Raw genomic sequence first — 26521 nt, 5'->3', positions numbered from 1 at the left:
ATAATTTCTTTATTAGATTAATTATATTTTTTTGTTACATTGATTGTTTTTAATTGTTTTTAAGTGAATCGATGACATCGCTTAATCTATGACTCACTAGCCGCCCCACGCTGCCGCGCTTGTTGCACAGATTTTGTTCGCTGTGTCTTCTCTATACGTAGTAATAATAGCTCAATGTGTATTTCCGTTGTCGCCATAACAACAAATACTAAAAATTAAAAAACATATCTAATAAGGGGTCCCTACAGTACGGAACCCTTTGTGCGTCTAAAGTGCGTCTAGCTCAGTCTACTCAGTGTCCCTCTAAGAGAGTTTCAATAATTATTCTATGACTGACCGGTTGGCTTTGTTGCTATTGACTCTGCCTTCCAAGCCAGAGGGTTCGATTTCCACCCGGGGCAAATATTTGTGTGATGAACATAGATGTTTTCTCTGTGTCTGGGTGTTAATTATATGTATATATTTAAAATTATATATGTATGGTATGTATGTTTATCAGCCATCTGGTTACCATAACACAAGCGAAAGCTTATTAGCTTAGTATGGGATCAGATCGTGCCGTGTGTGAAAATTGTCCTGAAATATTAATTTTATTTACTCTTAATAATTAATAATTATTTGTACAAATATATTATGTTTTGTGAGTGAGACCGAATATAAACTTTTTGAACTGATTATTTCGTAACAGTAATCAAGTGGAAATACGATTGGAGAATCATAATTATATTTTATAAACCTGATTTTAGGAATTTCTTAATATAAGATAAATATAATTTAATTCATAACCTCTGTGATAATTATTTGGCTTTATTTTGCTCTGAGGCTCTGTGTCTGTAAAGTTTTTTGACAAATATTTGTCAACTGTCATATGGATTTGACGTATCAAGTTGACGTTTTCATTCTTTCTTGTTGAAATTTGTGTCCAACATGGTGAGTTAGATTCAAAACTTACGAATTTAATCCATTTAAATCAAGAATTTGACTATTAATTTGGTTTTTAACATAAAACCCACATCATGGTGTGTTGACTATTGTTTATGTGAATATATTATTTTCAGAATTGTTTCAATATTTTTCATTTTTGGATCATGTAAACTTGTTTTGAAAGTGTTAAGTAAACTCTGTACATGAATAATGCTCTGATGTTTTGTTACAATCTCTAAATGTGCATTCGTCGCGTTGTTTTAAACGAATTTATAGTGACGGATCGTGAAGTAAAATGTATTTTCGGTTGATCTTGGAGGTTAATGTTTATGTTATGTTTAGGCACGCGGACCGAAGAAACACTTGAAGCGTTTAAATGCGCCTAAAGCATGGATGTTGGACAAACTGGGGGGTGTGTACGCACCCCGGCCCTCCACCGGTCCGCACAAACTGCGTGAATGTTTACCGCTAGTGATCTTTCTGCGGAACCGGCTAAAGTACGCGCTCACCGGAAATGAAGTGCTCAAAATCGTGAAGCAACGTCTCATTAAAGTTGATGGAAAAGTTCGCACAGATCCCACATATCCAGCTGGTTTTATGGGTAAGTTTATGTCTATCTTATGAGAAATCTGATATGAACCGAGTAACTGAGAACACTCAGGAGAATTGTGCTTTTCTGACGTGGTATTCATTATGATCCAATATACAGCAAATTCTGGAATTTGTCTAAAATCATAAAGTATGTTGATGAACTTGTTATTTATAAATACATAAATTTTTTCTATGTGTAACCCATACAAAAAATAAACTGTACTAACAAAGTCACAGTCTACTGCAACCATCATTAAGAATGAATATAATACACAAGCTAAAATGATTCCATTATATGTTTCAGATGTTGTATCTATTGAGAAGACAAATGAGTTATTCCGTCTCATCTATGATGTTAAGGGTCGTTTCACGATTCACAGGATTACCCCAGAAGAAGCCAAGGTATGGTTTTCTTATTATTTAAATTTTACATTTAAATATTTAAATATGCTCAAGTAGGAAAAGGTTGCTCTTATTGTTCCACTGATATTAAAAACAGGAAAGTTAGTGAGGATGGATGGATGGATGTATGAATGATTGTATTTTTCTGTGATGAAATTCGCTGAACAAATTTTGATGATACTTGGCAGTTGCATAAGCTACAGTAATGCTTCCTTTTGCTTATGTGTTCTTCCGTGAGTGAAACTGTTGTTATAAACTGCAGTAATACTGTGACAGCTCGCAAACAATTTATAAAGTACTTTCCCATTATTTGTTAGCTATGCACCAACAACGGGTAGCGTTGGGGGAGTAAAGGGAATGACAGTATAGTAGGGGGCCTAAATATTTGATCGGCCGTCATTGTAGATTCACAATCGCCGTAATGGCGGCCAACATCGACAATCATTTATTGGGCTAATGCTGCCCAGTGTGTGGAGGTCCCAAGGCACGTAGTGTAGTGCACGGTGCGGTACAATATAGTTGTGTGGTTGCAGTACAAGCTGTGCAAGGTGCGGCAGGTGGGCACGGGCCCCAAGGGCGTGCCGTTCCTGGTGACGCACGACGGGCGCACCATCCGCTACCCCGACCCTCTCATCAAGGTCAACGACTCCATCCAGCTCGACATCGCCACCACCAAGATCATGGACTACATCAAGTTCGAGTCCGGTACGACATCTTTTGTGTTTATCCTCCAAATTGATACTTTTTTATTTGTACACAATAATTTTATATTAAAGGTTTAGATTGATTACCACATTTATTTATAAGTATGCATAATTATACTCAATTCATTTTTTTTATAAGATAATAAGAATTTGGTATTGAGTTTGTAATTCCGAAATAAAAAAATTGGTTTTGTTTGTACTGTTAAGAGGGCTTATTCAATTTAACGCAAGTCAAAATCTCCGCGATCTATTACGATAGATCGCGGCTTGCGCTATCCTTTTACTATGAACAGCATAGGTCCACAGGAGAGCGCCGAGCAACATGTCCTCTCTCTGGAAAGGCTCGCTGCCGACTGATTTTAATCGGGTCGCGCGCAGTGTTTTATAGTACTTTAAAAAAAATTGTAGAAAAATAATAGAGGTACCTCAGTTGATTTTTTAAATTTTATCTTATAAGTAAGACGTTCTTTTATTGCAATATGTAAAAATTATATTAAACTAAGTCAAATATCTTGCTGAAAATAATCATTTTGTCGACTATAATTTCTAAAAAAATTCACATTGTTCGGATTTTAATTTCGTAAGTTAGGAGTCCAAAATAAAAAAATCTTTTAACTAACTATTTTAATAAGGATTTTTGCAGTTAGTTAAAAAAAATTGTGTGTTAGATCTGTCAGCGATTTCAGATATTTTTAGCTTCGAAATTGACACTAAAAGCGAAATCAAGTAATCATCGGCTCAGTTATCTTGATGGTATTCACAAATACTGTATTAATTGAAAAAAACTCTTAACTAACTATATAGACAATAAAATTTCCTAAAATTATTAGTAATTCATATATTTGTAAGATAAGTGGTTGATGGACAATCTGGTTTGAAAAATCACATATTTGAGCCAAACAGCGCACGGACCGCGTACACGGCCTTATGAGTAAATGTGATAAATTATGGATCTACCACATGTAATATTAATATAAAGAAAGCAGTTGAATGAAGATCAGAAAGAAGAGAAGATGATATTTAACATTTTTGTGTGTAATAATAATAAATAAAAAAAAAAAAATAATAAAAATATTTTATTTCAGGAAATGTTGGGTTCCCATATAAAAGTAATATATAAAAAAAGATTAAAGACAATTAGAGCATCATTTATAGTTTTTTCTTGGCTTTATAGGTTTATCCCTAGCATAATATGATGAGTGAACTTTGCACCAGTACAGAAGTACTGGATTGTCATAATAGTTAGAGGCAGCCACCAGAATACTATTACTGGAGCGTCTCATTCTCTCCCAAAAATTTGCGATTCGAGATCTCATTAAAGCCCTGAAATCCGGAACCCTCGTCTCCAAAAACATGCCAGATGCACTACAGAACCTGGGCAGTTTCATGAAGAGTCTGTATGCGTTATTATACTGCACTCTCAATGAAGAAATCGCTTTATTTGTGAAGTTGCACCACAATTGACACGTATACATGCACATGGAATATGTTTTAAATAACAATTTTTTAACGTCAGTAGTGCACCTGGCAAATCTTCGCGCCAGCATGTTGCTCCGGACTGCAAGGGCCCTGCGCTCTCGTTCAATATCTGAATCGTCTCTTAGATCCCCCGTCAAAATGTGACCCAAATATTTAAATTGTTCCACGATTTTAACAGGAGAACCATTCAAAAATAACCCAGGTATTCTCTCCGGTCCCTGTCCATATCTAAATACCATCAATTCGGTCTTTAAAGCGTTATACTTCAAGCCGTGAGAATTAGCATAATTCTCACAAATTGAGAGAAGTTTTCTCAGACCCTTAATTGAAGGGCTCAGCAGAACCATGTCGTCGGCATAACTTAAATTGTTTACGCACACGTCGCCAAGATGACATCCAACCCTGGTTCCCCTGAGCTCGCCAATCAATCCATCTATGTAGAGATTGAACAGGTCCGGAGAGGTTAGCCCTCCTTGACGTACTCCACATTCTAACCTATACCCGCTAGACATGGAGTCGCCCCATCTGACATAATTTGTTTGATTTCCGTACCAGAATCTCAACAGACGCGCTACACTGTAAGAAACTCCTGTTGCTTCCAGTTTATCCCAAAGAATATCATAATTTACCAGATCAAAAGCTTTACTAAGATCTAAAAAGCAAGCATACACCGATGTTTTGTGTTGCTTATAATAATTTATGGTACTCTTTAGGCTAAAAATAGCTGCGTCCGTTGATAGTCCAGGACGAAAACCAAACTGTGCTTCATTAATATTTAATGATCTCTGTATTTCAGGATGAATAAGACGCACCAGCACTTTACTTAATATAGTTCCTAAAGATATAGGCCTATAGTTAGACGAATCGCCTAGATTACCGCTTTTATTTTTAGCAATAGGCACAACTATTGTTCTTATCAAATTTTTGGGCAAATAAGAATATTTTATGCACTTATTGTATAGGTTGCACAAATGTTCGACCAACCTCTCACTTCCCCAAATTATATGCTCAATGCTGAGACCGTCATAACCGGGTGATTTTCCTCTTTGTATGCTTTTTATGGCTTTTTTAACATCTTTATGAGTAAATTTTATGCATGATTCCTTATCTATAGTTACTGGCTCGTTGTGATTGACGGTCTCAACACCGGGCACACTCCTGACAGGGAGAGGCTTAGTTTTGAATTTATTAGCAAATATCTCTGCAATCTGATCTGACATTTGCACACCATCTACAGAAACCGATCTACTCTCTCTACCATTAAGCTTTTTTGTAGTTTGCCAAAATTTTACGAAGTTTTTGTTTTTACTGCATGTAGCTAATATATTCATCTTAATACGATCTTCATTTTTCTGACACCACTGAATTTTATTTTTAAATATTATACGGCTCTTTCTCATATTATCATATAAAGGTCCATTTAAAGGTTTGCCCGATTCCACCCACTCCTTAAAGCAATATCTAGCTACCTGATGGCTCTCTCTAACATGGAAATTCCAGCCTACTACATGTTTCCTATTTTTCGTTTTGTTTACTACGCTTCCACTAAAAATAGCAGCTTTTTGTAAAATATTCACAATATGATCGTATAATCTATTAATATATAAATGATGCTCATCAAGATGTTTACATTGGTGCATACTACTACATTTACAAATAAAAATATCACAGAAATTGTCCAATTTATCACAGCAATACTTTTGAAAACTACTAATCTGTTCCTCCGTTCTTACACCCCACTTAATTCTATTAAAGCTATTCAGTCTATTCACATTACTGTCAGAGATGATTGTTGGTATAATCTCGTCAGATATTCGACATGTAATACTTAATGGATAGTGATCCGACCACCCAACGTCGTAGTGAATATTTACCTTCGATATTGTTTGCCATGCGGCTTTTGTCGTCAAACAATGGTCCAACCATCTCTGACAGCCATGTGCTTCGCTAATATATGTAAAATGACTAGAATCTATGCCGAGTATATTAAAATCTGCACATTCCCACAACATATCCTTACAAAATTTAATTAACTCCTGGCCAAACTCGGCGGAAGGATGAGCATTAAAGTCTCCCATAATATAAACACATTGAGTGTCCGACTCGTCAATAATAGCACTTATTTCGGCCAAGCAATCAATGAACTCCGTCATGTTGTCCTTATTATCAACTGGCATATATACATTAATTAATAACATTAACTTACTCCCTATTAATATTCGAACAGCCGCAAGACGATTATTAGCACACTGAATAGGAGTTACAAAAGGGAATTTATTTTTATTCCACAATATGGCCAACCCACCATAGGGCCTGCCCCTCAATATTCCCGTGGACGTGTCCACAGACGACTTGGCCACGCCACTGTACTCACTATTTATTTCATTTATAAAATTCAAATCATGTGGCAAAAGCCATGTCTCCTGTAAAATGAGTATATCGGTATACTTAATTAAATCACGAATATAATTAATCGATCGTTTAACTGATTTACAGTTATAAGAAGTTATACAATAAGTAAATGATTTATCGTCCATTATTAATATTTTTAAAACTACTTGTATTGTTCCTTGGCACAAAATCGCGAAAACGTCTAAATTTAATTCCCTTAGGCCAAAAATCGGCACTAAGCAGGCGGTCTAATTTGCTTTTATTAATTACTATTTTAAAAGAAACAAATTGTGTTTCCTGTTTTTGGGGCAATAATTCAACATTTAAACACTCCTCGCCCATGTCATTTATATATTCCATTATGTCACGAGCTGTAGTTGTTTTACTAGCTCGTGACACATAGACAGCAGAGGTTAACTCCGCAACGCGCAACTTACTAGATAACTCTGCGGTACCATTACGATTATAAAACTTATTTTTAGTACGCTTTTTACTTGAAACTATCGTAAAACCATCATTCGATTTTGTTACCTCACTATAAGACGGCTTTGCAGTTTGACTAAGGCCCATTGACTTAGGATACACGTTTAATGACATAACATTGTTTTCGTTACATTCAAAGCGTCGCATTTGATTTAATTCTTTTACATTGTTGTTATCGTTTGCTACAAGATATTGAATGGGCGCAAGTTCCACAGGCGGGAGGGGGATCGTTGTAGCGGCGGTCTGCATGCGTGGAGAAGAGAGCGCGGGCGCAGCTGTTGACACCGGTGCGAGAGGAGGCGCCTGCTTCGGCCGCGATACGGGAGTGACGGAGATCGCTAATGCATTCGCGGTCGCTTCTTTGTTTTGCACATTGCGTTCGATGACTAATGATTGAGACGTTTGATGAATTTCTTGTAAACAAGAAATCATACGTTTAACTTCCACAATATCTTGTCTCAAATATTCAATATCTGCGTTCTGTTTAGATGATTCTTTCAAACAAGTAGTTTTGGCCTTCATATTGGCTACGTCATTTTTTAATAAAGTCATTTCTTTTAAGAAAGTCGTCACATCGATATGGTCGAACGTCACAGGTGGGAGTTTATTTAAGTTTTTTGCAACAAAACATGGCAAGGACTCAGGTTCAGTCTCCTTAATTAGTTTGATAATTTCTTGCAAACTTTTTTGTTCCGAGCCTTCCTTTCGCCTCATTAATTTCTTCGACGGTGTAAGCAACTTATAAACGATTGTTCTTGCAGCTTCGATTTCCTCATATCCATATGCACTGGTACAAATTTGAATAATTGCGGTCTCCGGAAGGGTGTCTACTTTATTAGATATAAAGGACAATAGTTCATTTATTACTACGCAGCATTGACTACATTGTATATCACTGTTAGGCACTGTGGAATTGTTTTTACCGCGAGCGGTCTCGGGCGTAGGCGAACGCAGCATAGGCATCGCACGCGCATACGACGCCTCAGCTAGACAACGACTGACGTAATATCTCCTTTAAACTCTAGTTTGATTACTTTATATGGAATACTAGTAAATCAGTGACAATACAATAATTTTTTGATTAGGCATGTGTTTTTAGTTTTTTAAACTACATAATATATCAATTATTAAAAGATTTATTTTCTAGAATAGAATAGATAAAAAAGAGATCTGCAACTAATTACAATAAAATTTATAATAAAAAATAAAATTATAAATGAGCTAATTGTTGCTAGTAACTAACTAAATGCTTAGTGCTTGTCACTAATATTAAGACCCAAAGTGTAAACTGTGGCATAAGTGCTTAGTATTAGTGTTGGTGCATAGTAAAAGTGAAAAGAAATAGATCCTATTTACTAAGCGACAAGTGATACCTGACAGCATAGTTATGGATTGCTGACTTTTGTAAATAGCTTGAAGTTAGTGACAAGCTACACCAACAACTAATCACTTAGTTACTAAGCCCGTGTAAATTGGGCAAAGTAACTAAGTGATTAGTTGCAATTGCTCAGCAATGAACATTTTCATATAAAATCAATTTTAAAGATTAAAATAATAGGTATTTGTTTTTGTTTAGTAAGTAGATAAAAATTAAAAAATAAATATGTGACGGAAAGAAGTTTCGCGTTCACAAAGTAATACTAATGGTATGGTATCAGGTAACCTGTGCATGATCACGGGAGGCCGTAACTTGGGGCGAGTGGGCACCATCGTGTCCCGCGAGCGCCATCCCGGCTCCTTCGACATCGTGCACATCAAGGACTCCACCGGACACACCTTCGCCACGCGGTGAGCATGGGTTACATCTCAGTTTATAGCCGCAATATTATTTTATTGCAAATATTGTCAATAGTTTGAACTCGTCCAATCGTTAGCTCCAAACAATTGAAACATAAATCGACATCTGTTGTCTGGATTGATACTTATATTCAATAGATGGCACTATGTTTAAAATACAAACATTTCATATAAGCTACGATTTAATAATCAGAAAACTTAATAAATAGAGAACCCCTTTACGCGCTTAACCATTCATATTCACAAGAAAGAAAGGACATCATTTTGACAATTAAAAACAACAGCGTACATTATGCGCGCATGGACGATTGCATGGTACCAATTTGTACTCCTTATAGAAATCTCACTGAGTCGAATCATCAGCAGTAAGCGTTCTTACAGATGAACGGCAAGTTGTGAACGGCAGAGGCTACTTCAGTCGTCGCCACAATAATATGTCGTTTGACGGCATCCGTTTTTGCCTGCCGTCGACATGTGCCGTTCACAAGTTGCCGATCGTCTGTAATATAATTGTAAGTCGTTGAATAAGCGAGTTGAGTGAATGCGTCGTGTTGCAGGCTGAACAACGTGTTCATCATCGGCAAGGGCACGAAGGCGTACATCTCGCTGCCGCGCGGGAAGGGCATCCGCCTCACCATCGCGGAGGAGCGCGACAAGCGCATCGCCGCCAAGGTCGCCGCGCACTAGCCTAGCCCTAGCCCTAGCCCTAACAATAAAACGTAAACACACGCCCGCCTTTCATTGATACACCCCCTCAGCCGCCTTTATAGGTACCGCAGATTGCCGAATAGTTCCTATGTAGTACGTAGTCTATAGTCTATACTATCAAAATGTATTTCAGAGAAAAGGTTCCGAACACATTTAGACTACAAGCCCGCATAGGAAAAAAATATGGGTCAAATGAACCACCAGGGGACATATCTAGAACGATAGAAGAGCATAAAATAATAAGATTCATCACTATGCCGTCACTTGTAAGCTGTCCAACTGAGTGCAGATGAGAATTGAAAAGTACAGGTAGACTCGGTAAACTTTGGTCGTATATTTTTGTACGGCATTCTTAACCATCGATAGATCCATTAAAAATAATAAGAAACCGCTCAGTGCCGTACAAAAATGGTGGTCCACAAAGTCGGAATTTTTATTTAATTTCCGAGAGTTACCGGGGGTAAATTTGGTCATTTGACCATGTACGGCATCTGTGTCATACTATGCCTATACCCCTTCAGCTGTGGCGGCCATTTTGCACGGTTTCGCGCATCTGTGAAGGCCATTCTGCGTGGTCAGCGCGAAACCGTGCGAGTTATAAACAATGACGATATCTCTAAAATTTTGTAGGGAGCTACTTTGTATAACTAATATCGTTCGAATCGTTATGAAACAAGCTAATATATAAAAGATATCTTAGTCATAAATTACTTTGCAATAAATAAGTAATTATAGCTTGAAATCAGGGTGAGCAATTTTTTTTAGTTCATTGTACAAAACTCGTTAAAAATAAATAAATAAATAATTATTCATACAAAAAGGTTTTATTGTATTTACAATAATACATATACAAACTCATTAAATAATAAAAACCATTCATTCCTATACATTTTTTTTAAAATACAAGGCTTACAAAAACATTAGCCATTCCGAGCGGCCGAGCGCCGGGCAAAAAATAGGGACCGTTAATTATTCTTCAATCCAAGTGGCTTAGGTTATTAACTTATATTATAGTTCGGTTCTTATATTGTCTGGCTATCGAAAGATGAGACTGGAAAAAGGCGGCAAATTCAAAAAATCAACATATGGCAACTTAGGTTATAGTTGGAAATATAGTTTTAATACTTTTATTTATTATTTTCTCTTACGAGCAAAAAAAAAACAACAAACTCTTCATCTTTATAATATTGTTTTATGTAATGTACTTAGTACAGTTAAGTGAATAAGTGATTCAGATAGACAAAAAAGAAGACCGAATGAAAGCAAGAAAAAACACAATAAAAATACAATTGAAGTTTGTTTAATCAATATAATCATATTAAATGTAAAAATTCAACCGCGAGTGAATAGTAAGAATCACTATCATTATCTCTGACTCTTATTATGAACCCTTCCATTTCTGCAGTTATTACATTTCGTTTTTTATACTATCTTCAACACGAATAACATGGTCCGGTCATAGAAGAAATCTCGTCAAGATACTGATTTTGTGTCTGTAAACATTTTGAACGAAACAGATCATTCATTTTTTTTTTATTGTTGCTTGAATAGTTTATAACTGGACTATTGGTATCATCCATGTTACCTGCAAAATAATAAATATTAAACAATGCAATCAAAATGAATAGTATCAAAATATCAAAGTCACACTTAACAATGCATTGAGATATTTCACGTAAACACTCTTATTTTTCTTTGAAAACTACATCTCTTTCAACTTGTTTCTTTTCAAATTTACTAATCATAATAAAAATAACCTTTTTTAAGTCGCATTTCAATGTTTTCGTCTCGTTTTCAATTAGAAATCACTAAAATCGCGGAAATCATTTTCACTTTGACACATCAACAACTCAGGTTTTAATGACAATTACGTAATTATAAGTGTTGCCATATAAATTTTCGAAATAAAAACCCAGTCTAATCTTTCGTTAGCCAAACTCTACTTGACTACAAAAGAGTTTTGGCTGTAAGAAGTTTTTATGTTACGAGAAATGAAACAACAAAAAAAGCACTTGAAAAAAGTACCTCTTGAACTTTGGATACCTGACAGGATGAATTCTGTTACATTTAATTGATGACAGATGTCATGATAAAGCATAGTGTTCATTTACGAATCGTTAAAACAATAAAAGACATATGAAACCTTTGTAAAACATTCCTAAAATCGATGACTAAACCCAATGACGCTGTCGGCGCTGCGCGCGAAATCGAGACGTTGGACGGTAACTTTTTAAAGCGCTAGAGACGCTCGTAGCTACGTTTTTGTTATGTAAACATGTGGATGTATGCCATCCTTGTTCTTCTGTTGATATTTTGTGTTAGTTTGAGTAGGAAAGATATAGTTTACGATATACAATTGTAAAAAATACGACAGAAGGTACGTCACGGTATAATCAAGCTCCAGGAGCGGGGTCCACAGATGTGATTTTTTTGACATCGTTCTTCTAAAGATTTTATAACAGACAAGGGGCTATTGCTTTTAATCCATTATTCCGCAACGCCGTAAAAAAATCATGGGGACAAGGGGAAAAAATCGAGAGTTGTAATCCCCTCTCTTTCCCCACTCCAGGGGGTCATTTGACACAACACGAAATAAATTTATTTTTAAAGTATTTTATGCATAGATAATATTTTTTCATGTGCCGTACATTTTCGTTGGTTCAAAGGGAAAAAATCTGAAAAAGAAAAAAATCCATATAAAAAAGAAAGAAAGAAAAGAAAAGAAATCATTTATTTGACTCCACAATAATAACAAACACAATTGACACAGAATACAATAATTAAAATTAAAGCAACACAACATGAAACAAGACAATACAAGTACAATAAATGAAAGAGTAAAATAAAATAAAATGAAGCCGAAAAGTGGAGCCAAGTCGGGTAGCCACTCAGCATAAGTTGCAACATAGTTGCAACGCTGATTTTCAGTGGCCCCTCTCTGAAGCGATTGGAGCGGCAGTACGTTCATAGATAGATATTTATATTATATACATATTTAAATATATATTTACATATTATAAGCTTATTGAAGAAAATACATAATTATAATAATTTAACTTAATATTAATGGATAAATGTTAAGGTTTAAATAAAAATAATAATACATATAGTAATGGACAGATAGATAGTATACCTACATAATATAAAAAAATATATGTGTAAAACCTAATGACAGTGAAGAACCATCACACAACTAAGGTTGGAACTCAAACTCCTGCAATAAGTGTTTTTTATATTTATGTTTGAAGGCGTTTATTGAGTTTGAGTTTATTATTGGTGGTGGGAGATTGTTCCAACAATTAGTTGCGGCATATTTAAAACTTCCTCTAAATGCAGCTGTGAAACTCCTTGGTATAGCCAATTTACAAAATGACGAACGTGTAGCATAAGCGCTGCCCTCTCCCATCCATGCTAACTTGTCATAAAGATATTTTGGCGCTTTTGTCATTACCACTCCAAAAAGAAGTGACGCGAGGTGTAGCCTCCTACGGTATTCCATTTTTAGACACCTAGCCTTCACTAGGTACGGTGTAATATGGGACCGGGGAGGAACGTCCCAACAAAAACGCGCACAAGCGTTCTGAACGCGCTGTATCGCGTTCTTACTACGGCGTAGTAACCTTGGCCCGTTCATAACGTCGCGTCGGCATAATTAAACTTAGAGAGTACCAAACTCTCACAGAGGCGGATTCGTACATTGACGTTCAGGTGTTGCCGAATGCGATACAGCAACTTAAGGCGATAAAAACAAGTAGCTATGGTTGTATTAATGTACTTTTCGAATCGAAGATTTTCATCAAAAAGTATTCCCAAATTTCGAGCTTCGTTGACGCGCTCTATTGAAGTATTTTCGACGGTGACAATCGGATTCTCGCACTCAATCCTACGAACCATATTAGGAGTACCCAAAATCATATATTTTGTTTTATCCTTGTTAAGCACCAGTGAGTTCTCACGAGACCAAGCTGATATCCGATCTAGATCGCTGTTAAGTTTTGCGGTGGACGCTAGTGTCTGTGAAGGGTCGAAAGAGATATACAATTGTATGTCATCAGCATAGGCATGGTACTGACAGTGATGTATACAGTTAAAAATATCAGCACTGTAAAGGATGAACAATAACGGACCGAGTATTGACACCTGCGGTACACCTCTCGTTACAGCTGTACATTCTGAAAAAGAAACAGACCCATCCTCTTTATTCACCGCTACTGTTTGGCACCGTTTACCACTGAGATAACTGTTGAACCATGCTACTGATTGCGAGCTGAAACCATAGAATGATAGCTTAGACAATAGCAATGGAACGTTGATAGTATCGAAAGCACGCGAGTAATCTAACAATACCAACAACGTCCCCCTGCCACCGTCATGCGCGTTCAAAATATTGTCCAGCACGTCAGTCAGTGCCGTAGCAGTACTTCGGTGCTTACGAAAACCCGATTGCAAATCTGGGAGTATATTATTGTCTTCAAGATACGCCATCAATTGTTTATGAACAACTTTCTCAAGCACCTTGGACATACAAGGCAAAATGCTAATTGGACGGAGGTCTTTATCAACTAACGGGTTCTCTTTTTTGGGTAAAGGTTTCACAATAGCATGCTGCCATAGTTCCGGAAAAGTACTAGAAGATATGGAACTGTTAACGATATCAGTCAGTACCGTTAAGGTCTTTGCAGATGTCAGATGGATCATATCTAGTGATATGTCATCGACACCAATAGCCTGTGATTTTAATTCTAGTAAAACTTTTACAATAGAATCCTGAGACACGGGTTTAAGATCAAACGTAGCGTTACTATGTCGGCGAAGTTGAAAGTGTGCAAGTGTTTGTGGAAGTACATGGTTATGTCCAGGTATGTCCAGAAAGTGGACATTTAATTTGTTTGGGTCGCTGAGATGCAGTGGAAGGATAAAGTCTGGCTTTTGCTTAACACTAACCTGAGCTTTTATATGTCTCCATAATAGTTGTGGATTTTTAATATTGGCATTAATAAAAGTGTCATAATATACTGATTTTTCGCGAAAAATCGCGGAGCTTACATATTTTTTTAAGTCAGTGTAAAAAGCTTTATGACAAGGCTGTTTAGACAAGGCTGTTATAACGAAATGTTTGCTTTATGTTTTGATAATAAAATATAAATATACATTAATATTAAGAAGCTCGAAGTGGTTAATTATCACCAGTCAGGGGGAATGGACTCCGTTAAATTGATGAACTAATAAAGAAGCTATGAACGAAAAGATGTGAATTATATGCAATCAGCCCATGGATACAGGTAAAGTCACAAGCAAATGCTATTAATATATACATATTCAAAATGTACAATTAAAGCGCTTTCAAATGATACCTTTCTTTTCTTTCAAATGGTATATTTATCTTAACTTTATTTTTTACTCTGTATGTTTTGTCCGCTAGAGGGCGCCACATTAGATTTTGTGAAACCCCATAAAGCCTTTAGCTAGCTGGTCGCTGGTTATCCAGTGAACAATTCAGACGCTTCTAATGATATGTCATTTGTCGAATTCTGATAAGTAGTTTAGAAGTTACGAGGGAATAGATGAACATACATACATGACCTGTCAAAATCATAACCCTCCTTTTGCTTTGCCGTAGTTGGGTAAAAATATTTTAATGCCGTACTGTATCAAATGGCCATAAAGCACCCTTAAAATTGTAGCTTTCGTCGCTTTCATCAGCCTAAAAGATGTGGTCTGCACAAAAATGTACGGCATCGTTTTTTCCTAATTTATCTATGTTAATACTATTTAAAACAACGAATAAAGTGTAGAAAACTATTATATTTCATTAATCTACGATGTTTAAACTTTTACAAAATTTCTGTTTTTGCATTTCTCTATAACTTTTTTTAGAACGGTTTCTTTTGAACGGCAATACTATACAACAATTGAATTTTACAATATCATGTTAAAAAAAAAGTTCCCGTACAGGGTCAAATGACCTTGTACAGCTCTTTATATCAAGAATTCGATAAAATTAAGATGATTATTGGTATACATTTAAAAGAACAATTATTTTTTGACGGCATTGCTTTTAATAGTACTTTTGAGTGCTAGATAATGTTTTGGAACCGAAGCCGTACTTAGTCAAATGACCCCCTGGAGTGGGGAAAGAGAGGGGATTGCAACTCTCGATTTTTTCCCCTTGTCCCCATGATTTTTGTACGGCGTTGCGGAATAATGGATTAAAAGCAGTATAGGCATAGTATGACACAGATGCCGTACATGGTCAAATGACCAAATTTACCCTCGGTAACTCTCGGAATTTAAATAAAAATTCCGACTTTGTGGACCACCATTTTTGTACGGCACTGAGCGGTTTCTTATTATTTTTAATGGATCTATCGATGGTTAAGAATGCCGTACAAAAATATATGACCAAAATTTACCGAGTCTACCTGTACTTTTCAATTCTCATCTGCACTCAGTTGGACAGCTTACAAGTGACGGCATAGTGATGAATCTTATTATTTTATGCTCTTCTATCGTTCTAGATATGTCCCCTGGTGGTTCATTTGACCCATATTTTTTTCCTATGCGGGCTTGTAGTCTAATTATTATACATAAACAGACCTATAGTTTCATTTCTTTATCTATTTGTAGTAATTACAATACACCATTTACTATTAGTTACCATTTAAGATAAGATATACCAAATAGTTATAAGATCTGTTTTGTTTTATAAATGTATGTCTCTGTATGTTTTCCAATAAAGAAAGACAAAAAAAAGTATGCCAAAATCATAAACAGTTCAATTACAGATACAGTATTTCGCACCATTCTTATAATTTTTTAATTTATTTGAAAAAATATCTGTCGCACTTAATTGTTTATTATAGCAAACACAAGCTCGTATCCTGTGCTCGTATCACGAAAGTATTTTTACTATTGTTATTTTTTGAGAATGGAATATAGAATGTGTCTTGTGACCTTGAAAGTGACAAGGGTAGTGGGATTTTAAAAGTAATTTTTTCAAAATTAAATTTGAATCTATATAATTATGAATAACTTTAAACAAAAATACAGAATCGATGTATGTATGCCTAAAGCCTTGTTTCCACTTGAGCATGCTCAGGCGAATGAGCGGCTCATTTGGCCGAGCCGCTCAAGTGGAGACGTCTGAGCACGCGCGGCCCGAGCATGCTCAGGCGTCTCCACTTGAGCAGCTCGGCCAAATGAGCCGCTCATTCGCCTGAGCATGCTCAAGTGGAAACAAGGCTTTTTATTATAAAGGTTGTAACTTATATTTGGTTAATACATTAAACAAATAGGTGAAAATAACTACGAGCAAAATACTAACCAACCCACGACGGTCAGACATTCCTTATTTTAGAAAAGTTGAAAGTTTCTCTGTATAATTATGTCTCCGATACAGATAAGAACGACTAGCGATTATCAAGTCTGGGTTGTGGTTACTTTGGCATTCCACGTATCTCGATGACTTTTTAGTTATTGTGTCAACTTTTAGGGTGTCAATATACCTACAAGTATTTACAGACTTACAGCTGGGTATCTCGAATTCCGAGGTGAACTTACTAAAATGACTGGATGAATACAGAAGATTCTCTTTACTTGTACATAATATTGTGTTGTACATTTGTATTAATAGGTAGATTATGGCATGCTCCGCCATCAAATTCAACATTCTTTAACATATTCTTAAAATATTTTTATCGAATCCGTAGAATTTTACTTAGTCTTTCCTAACTGTTTTCTTTATCCAGTGATTTAAATATGTAATTAATATTATAAAGCTGAAAAGTTTGTTTGTTTGAACGCGCTAATCTCGGGAACACCTGATCCGATTTGAAAAATTCTTTCGATGCTAGATAGCCCATTCATCGAGGAAGGCTATAGGCAAATATGTCATCTCGCTAAAGGTACAATTCCGAGACGGGCCGCAGACCGCAAACTGCAAGCGACAACACTTGTTTCTATGAACATCTATGAATCGCTGCGCGTTGCGTCTGCAGGCAGCTGTCGGCTGTCGCCGCGCTTAGAATCAATTTCATAGATGTTCATAGAAACAAGTGGTGTCGCTTGCAGTTTGCTGTTGCAGTTTGCGGTCTGCGGCCCGTCTCGGACTTGTACCTTAAGACCAACAGGAGCGGAGCGCTGCGGATAAAACCGCGGAGCACAGCTAGATTTAAATTTTAAATATAAAAAAGACGGAGACGAGAAAATAGTTAGGTACGTAGTAGGTACTCTTAAAATTGATTGGACAGCCTAGCATTATGCGTATTAGCACGTATGTATAACTACATTTTTGGGTCAGGAAACCTTAGTTTTCGTCTATTTAAACAAAATAAAACAACACAATTACTTAAGTATACATATTAAGTATATATTCTTATATTTACGCAACAAAAATATAACATTCAAATATCATATACATCACAACTTGTATCTAAATTGTCATGTAAATTGTAAAGTATTTTGCACGCCGCGCGCCGTCACTGCGCGGGGCTCTGTGTGCGGGAGGGGTCGGTCGCGTGGTGCGCGCGCAGGTGGCGCTGCAGGTCGCGGCGGCGCGCGAGCGCCTTGCCGCACAGCGCGCAGGCGTGCGGCGCGCGGGCCGGCGCGGCGGCGTGCAGGCGCACGTGCTTGTTGAGGTTGCTGGGGTCGCCGAACGCGCGCAGGCAGTGGCGGCAGCGCAGCGGCTTGTAGCCCGTGTGCGTGCGGATGTGGATCTTGAGCCCGTACTTGCGCGAGTACAGCTTGCCGCAGTACAGGCACACGTGGCCGTCGCGCGAGCGGCCCCACGCCGCCGCCAGCGCCTCCAGCTCGGCGGGCGACGTCACCGGCGCGGCCGACACGCGCGCCCAGCCCAGCGCCGCCCGCGCTTCGTGTGCTTGCAGAATTCCGATACACTTCGACCAAAACGTCCTGTGGTCGAATTGCTGACATTTGAGGAATAAATGCACTTTCAGCGGGTTGGGCTGTTCAAATTCTGCTCCACATTCGTGACAAACGTAATTTTTCTTACCTGAAATGTTTTGTCCATATTAATAAAACGTTATAAAATTTGAATGAACAATATTAATCTACTAACGATTTCTGGGCGATTATACATAAACAAACAGCGTCTACTTTGGATAGAGTGCGGGGCAGTCGCAACAGTCTCATGATGGTAATTTTGGAGAGATAAATGTCATCCTTCATGGGACACTGTGCGTAAACTGGTCCATTCAAAGCGACAGATTTACGCTTAAGGCTGCAGTCTAGCAAAATTGCGTTTTCAACAAGTTATTTGACAATTTTTTCCCGGCTATTGAAATGATAAACTGAATTTTTTTTTCTTGTTTATCAATTAGTGTTATATACGCAATGCGCATGAATTTTTTCACATTTATAAAGTTACTTTATGTTACCTTAATCAGGCCTTCAAGATAAGTCTCTTTCCCCCAAAGACATTTCGAGCTAAGTTTGTGCACTCACTACGTTGCAACCGATTACAATTTATACAATTTGATCAGCGCATTATTATCCTTATATGGTCGTTATTAAAATCTGCTGAATACAATTGCCGAAAAACTTATGATTTTCCTAATTAGAACGTTATAAATTCATTAAATTTCCCATTTTTTGCCTTACAAAAACTATTGATAAATACTGCTAAAAGTTATTTTTTCCATTAATTTATTCGAGTTGAATGAGTATTAAACCTTTAAAAAAATTTTTTTTGAATTTTGATAATTCTTTAAATATTAAAAAAATATTTAAAATAAGTAGGAAAAATCCTAGCGAATTTCTTTAGTCGCGCTCCTTGGGCCGGAGCGTTCTGACGTGTGCTCTACGCTCGATTTTCCTTCATACCGAAGTGAAAGTTGCTCTACTTCATTAAATTTAATATTTTTGTTAATTGATTATTTTTATCTTAGTTTTGTGCAAATATTCGTATTTTTAAACATTTGATTTCGATATGGAAAATAAACGAAAAAAATATGCGTGTAACTACTAGAAAAAAAATTATCTTCGAACATAAAGTTAATGAAACCAAAGGTGATTGGCAAAAATTTCGTTATTTTACGGGGTGTCAGTAAAGGGATGTATATTTCTTTAAAACTGTTGGCGGGGGTTGGGGTTAATTATAAGATATGAGATTGAGATAAAGAGATATTTATTATTAATTCACTATAATGGGATGAGATGAGATGATATAGGATGGAGCTCCGCCCGGTGCGGAATCCGAATGCGAACTAACTTATTTTGTGGTAAAATAATAATTAATACATTACAATGAAAGGTGCAAAATCGACGCGTTGTATTCCGGGAACTTGTAGATTGTCTGTACGATGTCTTAATCGTACATGTTCCCGGGGGAGGAAAAGATGAGGGTTAGTAACTTGATGAAAGATGAACTTAAAACTAACAAGGTGATAAAACAATTTAGAGTCTATTTACTAAATGATTTGGTTAGTTATGATTACAAGATGAAGATACAATAAGTATAAGATTTGTTCTTTACAATAGGGTTACAAGATTAAGTTACATTTGTTTTATAAATAGCGTTACAGAGATTCACTTAAGTTTGAAAACACTCGAAAGATCTTGTTTATTTACGCGCACATCACACTCACTATTTCACTAACACTTATCACACAATCACTTGTCACCGGGGTTGGATGTGGCCGGGCGGGGACCGCGACGCTGGTCGCAGCCTCCCCCGCCGGCTCTGCTGAAGTTCGTCGACGACGCAGCTGTCTCCAATACGTTATTATTGCCACAACAACCAGAATTCCAATTAACACATATATTATGAAGTAATGATGAATGTCGTGATACGACAACTTCGTGCCCAATGGTTCGCTCAGTTTTAGGAGGTCAATTTTTCTTTTTATTTCTTCAAATTGCTTAATGTCTTCCGAACTGTTTGTATTGAGATCCTGATCTGTTAATTAAGAGATCGATATATTTATAAGATGATTTATTGGAGCAATTTCTATTGCCACAAACTCGGAAGTGGTATTTATGTTGCTCGACAGCTTTTTATGAGAAAATACTTGAAAATCTTTAGTTTTAATAATACAACCCTCCATAACGCTTAACAAACCCGCTTTTGTTACCTTTGTTGAGGTTATTTTATCAGTACAGATAAATTTAATGCTGCATTCATTACAACAAAAATAATAATATACATTAGAGGTCGATAATTCTTGCCAACGATTCGTACAAGGTAATAATGTTGTTTGACAAATTCTCGTATTAGGAATTCTCTTACATAAAATCATGATCGTCTATTAAATGTCGAATAGGATTTCTGATGAGACAAAACATCGTAGTAGGATTCTGGCTCAAACATGATTTAAAATCGCTTTCCGAGATCGTTATACAAGAGTCGTTATACAAGAGTCCTTGTATGTTGATAGCCGCTAAATTAGAGGTTGGTGTCACGTTCACCATGCTGCCGTTTGATATACGTGGGATAGAAATGAGATTAAATATTTCATACATATTTCTTTTCATCAAACCTCTGGTCCAAATAAACTATTAGCAACGTAGTCTACTCTGTCGATTAAACCACATATCAAATGAATCACTCATAAATTAAATGTTATTATAAAATTCAAATTCGCCGAACTCGTGCTCAAGCTGTAATATTATAGCGTCGCATTGTGTTAGTTGTTCACTTATCATGGCACATATTGTTTTGAGATATGAATTCTTTGTTTTCGATGTTTTAATTTCTTCCTCATTGTTGATTCATTAATAGTATTTATATTTGTAGGTAACAGTGATAGCTTAACAATAGATCGCTTCATAGTAAGATAATCATAATCATCACATTATTTTATTATGTAATCTTTTGTAAAGGGATCAAAGATTTTCGATATTTCGGACAAAAATTGTCGCTTTGTAGGATTGGAGATCAATTCCGCCGTGAACCCGCACTTAAATTGGCGCCATCTAAAAATTAGGATTTGAAGGTCATGTTGCAAATTAGGCGCTCTATACATGAGATCATTAAGGGTTAATCCATTTAAAGTTTTCGAGGAAGCGTTGAACACAACTCGCAAGGCTGTAGTTGATGACTCTGCGCGTAAGGTGCGCGGTAGGTGGCCACTGGGCCTTAAGTCGGCGTCCGACACACAGGGTATCATGTGTCTGAGTTCTTTGTATTTCGATATGAATAGCTTATATTCGCGTGCGAATTGATGTTGTTTTATTGATTTGTTTTCTAATTGCATAAATTAGGCGATACATTTAAGATTTTGACGCACCTAATTTTTCTTCGAAATTTTCTTTAAAGGTCTTCCTGAGATAGATTTAAAGTAAGATTTAGAGTAAGGTTTCCTTCATTTCCCATAACTACTGGATGTTGCTATTTAAATTAAGATTACATTGATATATTCATTTTTACGGGGTATTTTTTAAAGTTGAGATTTGTGAGCCCTGATCTAGAAGCGCTCTCGTGTTAAGGTGAGATCCATCTGCTGCTTGAACCTTGATAATTGCAGTAGCTAGTAATAGGTATTTCCCTGGGGTCACCTGGAGTGGATACTAATGTGTTCATATTTTCTTGTTGTGGGCGTAAAGGTTTCGAACGAGGCACGTGGAACCTCGAACGTGACGCTTCCGGTGTCATATTTTGTGACGTGAAACATTCATGTAAAAGGGTATTATGATGTTTATTACATTGCTTACACAATATCCGTGAAAAGCATTTCATTCCTTCATGGTAATGTAGGCAGTTGAGGCAAAGTTTCATGTTTTCAACCGTTTTTCTTCGCTCATAAGGATGCATTTGTAATAACGTCGGACATGTATAAAGGCGATGTTCACTAGAATTGCACATCGGACACCGCTTGCGTTTTACATTTGTTATAACATTACTGGAATACGTTCGTTGCGAAATAGCATGATTTGTAGAATATGGATTATTAAAACTCTGTTTAAATTTATTATTATAACTTTTAGAAAAGGGTGATTGATTCTTATAGTTTCTTAAATGTGTATGCTGATTGGATGGTTGATCAAATGCTTTTGTTGTGTAGCTTTCATGCTTTTTTCGTGAGGTCTCTAGCGTCATAAACTTAGTTTCTAAATACCGTAAAAAGTCTTGCAATACAGGTATCTCTCTGGGCGACTTTAAGGATTGCATATAATCATTGTATGTCTCTGGGTCTAACTTCTGGGATAATATACAAACAAAAAAAGGGTCCCACGATGTCACGTTAATTCCAAGGTTTTCAATTGCATTAATGCTCTCATATGTAACATCATGAATCCGTTTAATATGTTGATATGACTGATGTTGAATATTAGGGATATTTAAGAGGTTATTAAGATGAGATGTAAAAATTAATCGCTTGTTATCGTAACGATGACTGAGGATATTCCAAGATATGAGATAATTGTCGGAGCTGATTTGGAGATGTTGGATCATTTTTTCAGGCTCGCCCTTAACTTTACTCTTGAGAAACTGTAACTTTTGTGCATTAGACAGAGACGGATTATTGTGGATATAAAACTAAAGTAAGCTCATAAATTTTCTTATAATATAATTTTTTTTTGAAGTTCCAAAAATGTTTATTTTTCGTTTGAGAAATACGAAACATAATATAAACTTGTATTGAGAACTTGAACTTGGGACATACGGGAAAAATGATTTGTTTACTCCAAAATTCCAAATATGTCGAGGTGTTTTAATTTTTTCTTCTAGTCATTTTGAACGTAGCGGCATGTTATTTGATTATTAATTTTGTAACTTAAATACAGGATGTTGGTTTTATATTCTGATCTTACAGACGCGCTGACAAATTTAGTCTACCATTTCTAGTTTAGACCTCTAAGTACCAATATTAAAACGAATGGATTATCATCACATCATCAAAACTCAGATGTAATGGAAGATCACAATAACATAGAAAATTCAATAGGTGTTGAGAACTAAACAAACACAAGTAACAGAGACGCGAAGAATAAAAAAAGAGGACGAAAACGATAATTCGTTGATGCTTTCCCTTTTCGACGTATTGTTAGGGTACATCACCAATCTGCAAAAAATAAAACTGATGATTCCCAATTGCTGATTAAAAATGAAAAACAAATCCCACCAAAAACATTTTCATGTAAAATGTTGCCAAGACGAGCCCATATGACTCGCACTGTGAAAAAGTTATCAGATCTCATGTAGAGCCAAGCTTCTAACACTACACGCCCTAACTCTACAAGGCCTATTCACAAACTCTACACCTTAGTCAAAATATGTGGCTTGGCCATTTCGCTACATTCACATCGGCGTAAGGTGAAAAATTATATTAATTCACTGTTCATTACTTTTGTGTTATACAATAGTTCTTGTAGTAACGAACGGCCAAGCCACATATTTTGACTAAGGTGTAGAGTTTGTGAAGTTAGGCCTTGTAGAGTTAGGGCGTGTAGTGTTAGAAGCTTGGCTCTACATGAGATCTGATAACTTTTTCACAGTGCGAGTCATATGGGCTCGTCTTGGCAACATTTTACATGAAAATGTTTTTGGTGGGATTTCATTTCTTTTTGTAAGTTGTTTGTAACAAAATTTTATTTTTCGATTAAATTTTTAATTTTTTTTTTAACAAGGAGTACCTATGCATATATATATCTAGGGGAACCAAGTTTTAAATTAATAGATTAGACCTCTAGCGTCATCAAAATTTAATTTAAAATTACAGGTCTCATACAAACTCCCATTCCCTAGTTTAAGGGGTTGGGGGATGAAAGTTACAAGTTTTATAATTTTTTTGTTGTTTGTGTGCTAATACTAGCTTACATACAAAATTTCAGCTTTCTAGGACATTAGGAAATACCTTAAGAATTTTGATGATCATCAGTGAGTCAGTGACGAAATTAGTGTTTTTTAGATATAAATAAAATCTGAAGTATAAAAGCTAATGTAATTAAAACTTAATATTTTCAATAAGTCCGCTATTGGCAATATATCCCGAAAATTTTGTTGATCTAGCATAATCCAAACCCAAGTTATGAGGGTTCAAAAAAACGTCGAAGCGCTTCGAGAAAAGGTAGGTAGTGCCCGTGCGCTTCGCTTGTTCGCTTTGCTCGTCTTGGCGGGGGCACTACCGTGCCCCCAGATAATCGACAACAGTGGTGAAAATTTGCTGATCACAATGAAACATCCTTCAGTGGTAGCAGATTTACTCATTTAAAATGTAAAGGAGAGGAGGACAGGAAAACATTATGAATGTGGATGGTGGATTGTATACAGGGTGTAATCGATAAGTATATGCAGGCGATTATGACGTTATTATTGCAGGTATCAAAAAACTTAAAACTGATATCGAAATTACTTTACCTAATGAGCAAAATGACAATTATAACTTTTTAAAAGTATAACGAGAAATATCTAAAAAAATTACTTTATACATTCCCATATCAAGAAGGGAAAATGGGACTAGTAAGTAGAAGTTAAATGTCTAATTCCGGCCAAATACATGAATGCGGAAGATGCGGTTAAAAATAAAAAATTTAATATTTGAAATACAATGCAAAAAAATAACACTTTTGTCATAGATAAGAAACATGACTATTTTTTCCAAATTCAGGGACAACTAAACGTTGCAGAAGCAGAAGCCTGCTTATTTGCTGTTTGGACTGGAGTGAATCATAATCGTCTAATATTAATTTAGTGAGAAACGTCTTCCCAGTTCAAAATGGAGAAATAAACCATCCACGCGAACACCGACATCCACGCGGACGGAGTCGCGGGCGGAAGCTAGTCAAAAATTAATATCTTTTGTTTTCATTTGCGCATTTTTCTATTTTATAATTTTTTTACACAAACATTACATTTTTTTTTATGATATACAAAATTTGATAGAACGTATTCGCAAATTTTGTGTACTGATAAAAAGAATCACCCGGTGTAATTTTCACGAAAATTGTTTCAAATTGTCATTTTAGGTACTTATTACGAATATTAAATTATGCATACGAATGATTTAATTTTTAAAAATTAAGTGGAGCAATTTTCCCTTAGTACATTTGTATTATTTACATATAGGATGACAGGATGCATTTGTTTGCACTACTAGACCAAACCCTTAAGGACAACTGATAATAATTAGTATTTTTAATATTTACTAGCATTAGCATAGAAGTCACGATTGGCTCGACTATAACATTAATGGATCTCTGTCATCTAATTGTATCAAATAAATAATATAGGTACCTACCTCAAAAATAATAAGGATTAGTTTGTCGACGGATTATCAATCTAACATTTTATTTTATTTTTTATTTTATTTGTATAAGAACATAACAGTCATACCTACAGGCTTTCATATAAATAAGTTCTAAAATTCACAACGACCACACAATATTATGTTCTATTATTTAAAAAAAAAGAAAAACTACAATTATATAAAAAACAAGTCTCACGCAAATAAACTAATCTATCCACATATACAGGATGTCCCACTATTGATATACTAAGCGTGAAGGGACTTGTAGTTTTTCATACACTAATCACGTAAAAAATACTTAAACAACAAAATTGAATCAACAATTTTTTGCTAAATTTTTCCCGAAAATCCATTTTTTCTTCTCTAGCTTCGCGCAGCCGGCTTCGCTAATGTGAGCAATTTGTATATGAAAACATAATCTTAAACTTAAACGATCATATGTCACGTGCTGGTAGCAAAGCTGGGCTGGTTGCTTGTTATATGTGTGTACACAAAGAGTTTTAAGAATTCATTTAATTGAAAAAAAACTGCTCCTGGAATTTTATAAGTATTTTTTACGTAGGGTATGCAAAACTATAACCTCCTTTGAGCTTAGTATACCAACAGTGGGACACCCTGTTTAATAACAAAAATAATAAATAAAGCTCACATTTCATTACAAACTTAAAAAACCAAATAATGTAAATTACTAGGTATTAGGTACATAAAATGATATTTCTTAATTGATTTCTATCGATGTCTAATAATTTATGATTAAGTATAAAATTTAGCTGCTCTTTTTAAAAAGACATTCTTGGCGTAATTTGTATTACAGGGAGTGATTCAAACGTGTATCTG

At 35.9% G+C, this 26521-nt stretch overlaps 2 protein-coding genes and 1 long non-coding RNA gene across 4 annotated transcripts in view; 1 reads left to right on the top strand and 2 right to left on the bottom strand.

Annotated features, from left to right (window-relative positions):
* Window positions 1-839: 839 nt before the first annotated feature.
* LOC123692362 (40S ribosomal protein S4) lies at window positions 840-9499 on the top strand. Of its 2 annotated transcripts, none has more exons than XM_045637098.1 (6): window positions 840-930; window positions 1267-1525; window positions 1820-1917; window positions 2451-2622; window positions 8633-8762; window positions 9329-9499. In XM_045637098.1, exons 1-6 carry the CDS (start codon window positions 928-930, stop codon window positions 9456-9458), a joined length of 792 nt encoding a protein of 263 aa, XP_045493054.1. In that variant the 5' UTR covers window positions 840-927; the 3' UTR covers window positions 9459-9499. The 2 variants fall into 2 exon arrangements, with proteins under 2 accessions (XP_045493054.1, XP_045493055.1); XM_045637099.1 differs by having other exon boundaries at window positions 904-1019.
* A 1264-nt stretch (window positions 9500-10763) lies between these two features.
* LOC123692364 lies at window positions 10764-11410 on the bottom strand. Its single transcript, XR_006751527.1, has 2 exons — window positions 11237-11410; window positions 10764-11064 (listed from the first exon to the last, which is right to left on the bottom strand). It is a non-coding gene; the product is annotated as an uncharacterized LOC123692364 (long non-coding RNA).
* A 6546-nt stretch (window positions 11411-17956) lies between these two features.
* Window positions 17957-26521, bottom strand: part of LOC123692919 (zinc finger protein 333-like) — a 9247-nt gene continuing 682 nt past the window's right edge. The window contains exon 3 of the mRNA XM_045637790.1: window positions 17957-18489. Coding sequence (XP_045493746.1) covers window positions 17957-18489 — 533 coding nt within the window. The remainder of the gene's footprint in view (window positions 18490-26521) is intronic.

The sequence above is a fragment of the Colias croceus genome, chromosome 6 (assembly GCF_905220415.1).
Source record: "Colias croceus chromosome 6, ilColCroc2.1".
Classification (NCBI taxonomy): Eukaryota; Metazoa; Arthropoda; class Insecta; order Lepidoptera; family Pieridae; genus Colias; species Colias croceus.
This window is presented reverse-complemented; position numbering and strand designations above follow the sequence as displayed.

Bases quoted from the DNA above. Each gene is read 5' to 3' on its own strand.
- LOC123692362 (XM_045637098.1), top strand. The intron at 1,526-1,819 runs GTAAGTTTATGT...TATATGTTTCAG, and splicing joins ATATCCAGCTGGTTTTATGG to ATGTTGTATCTATTGAGAAG. The intron at 8,763-9,328 runs GTGAGCATGGGT...GTCGTGTTGCAG, and splicing joins GGACACACCTTCGCCACGCG to GCTGAACAACGTGTTCATCA.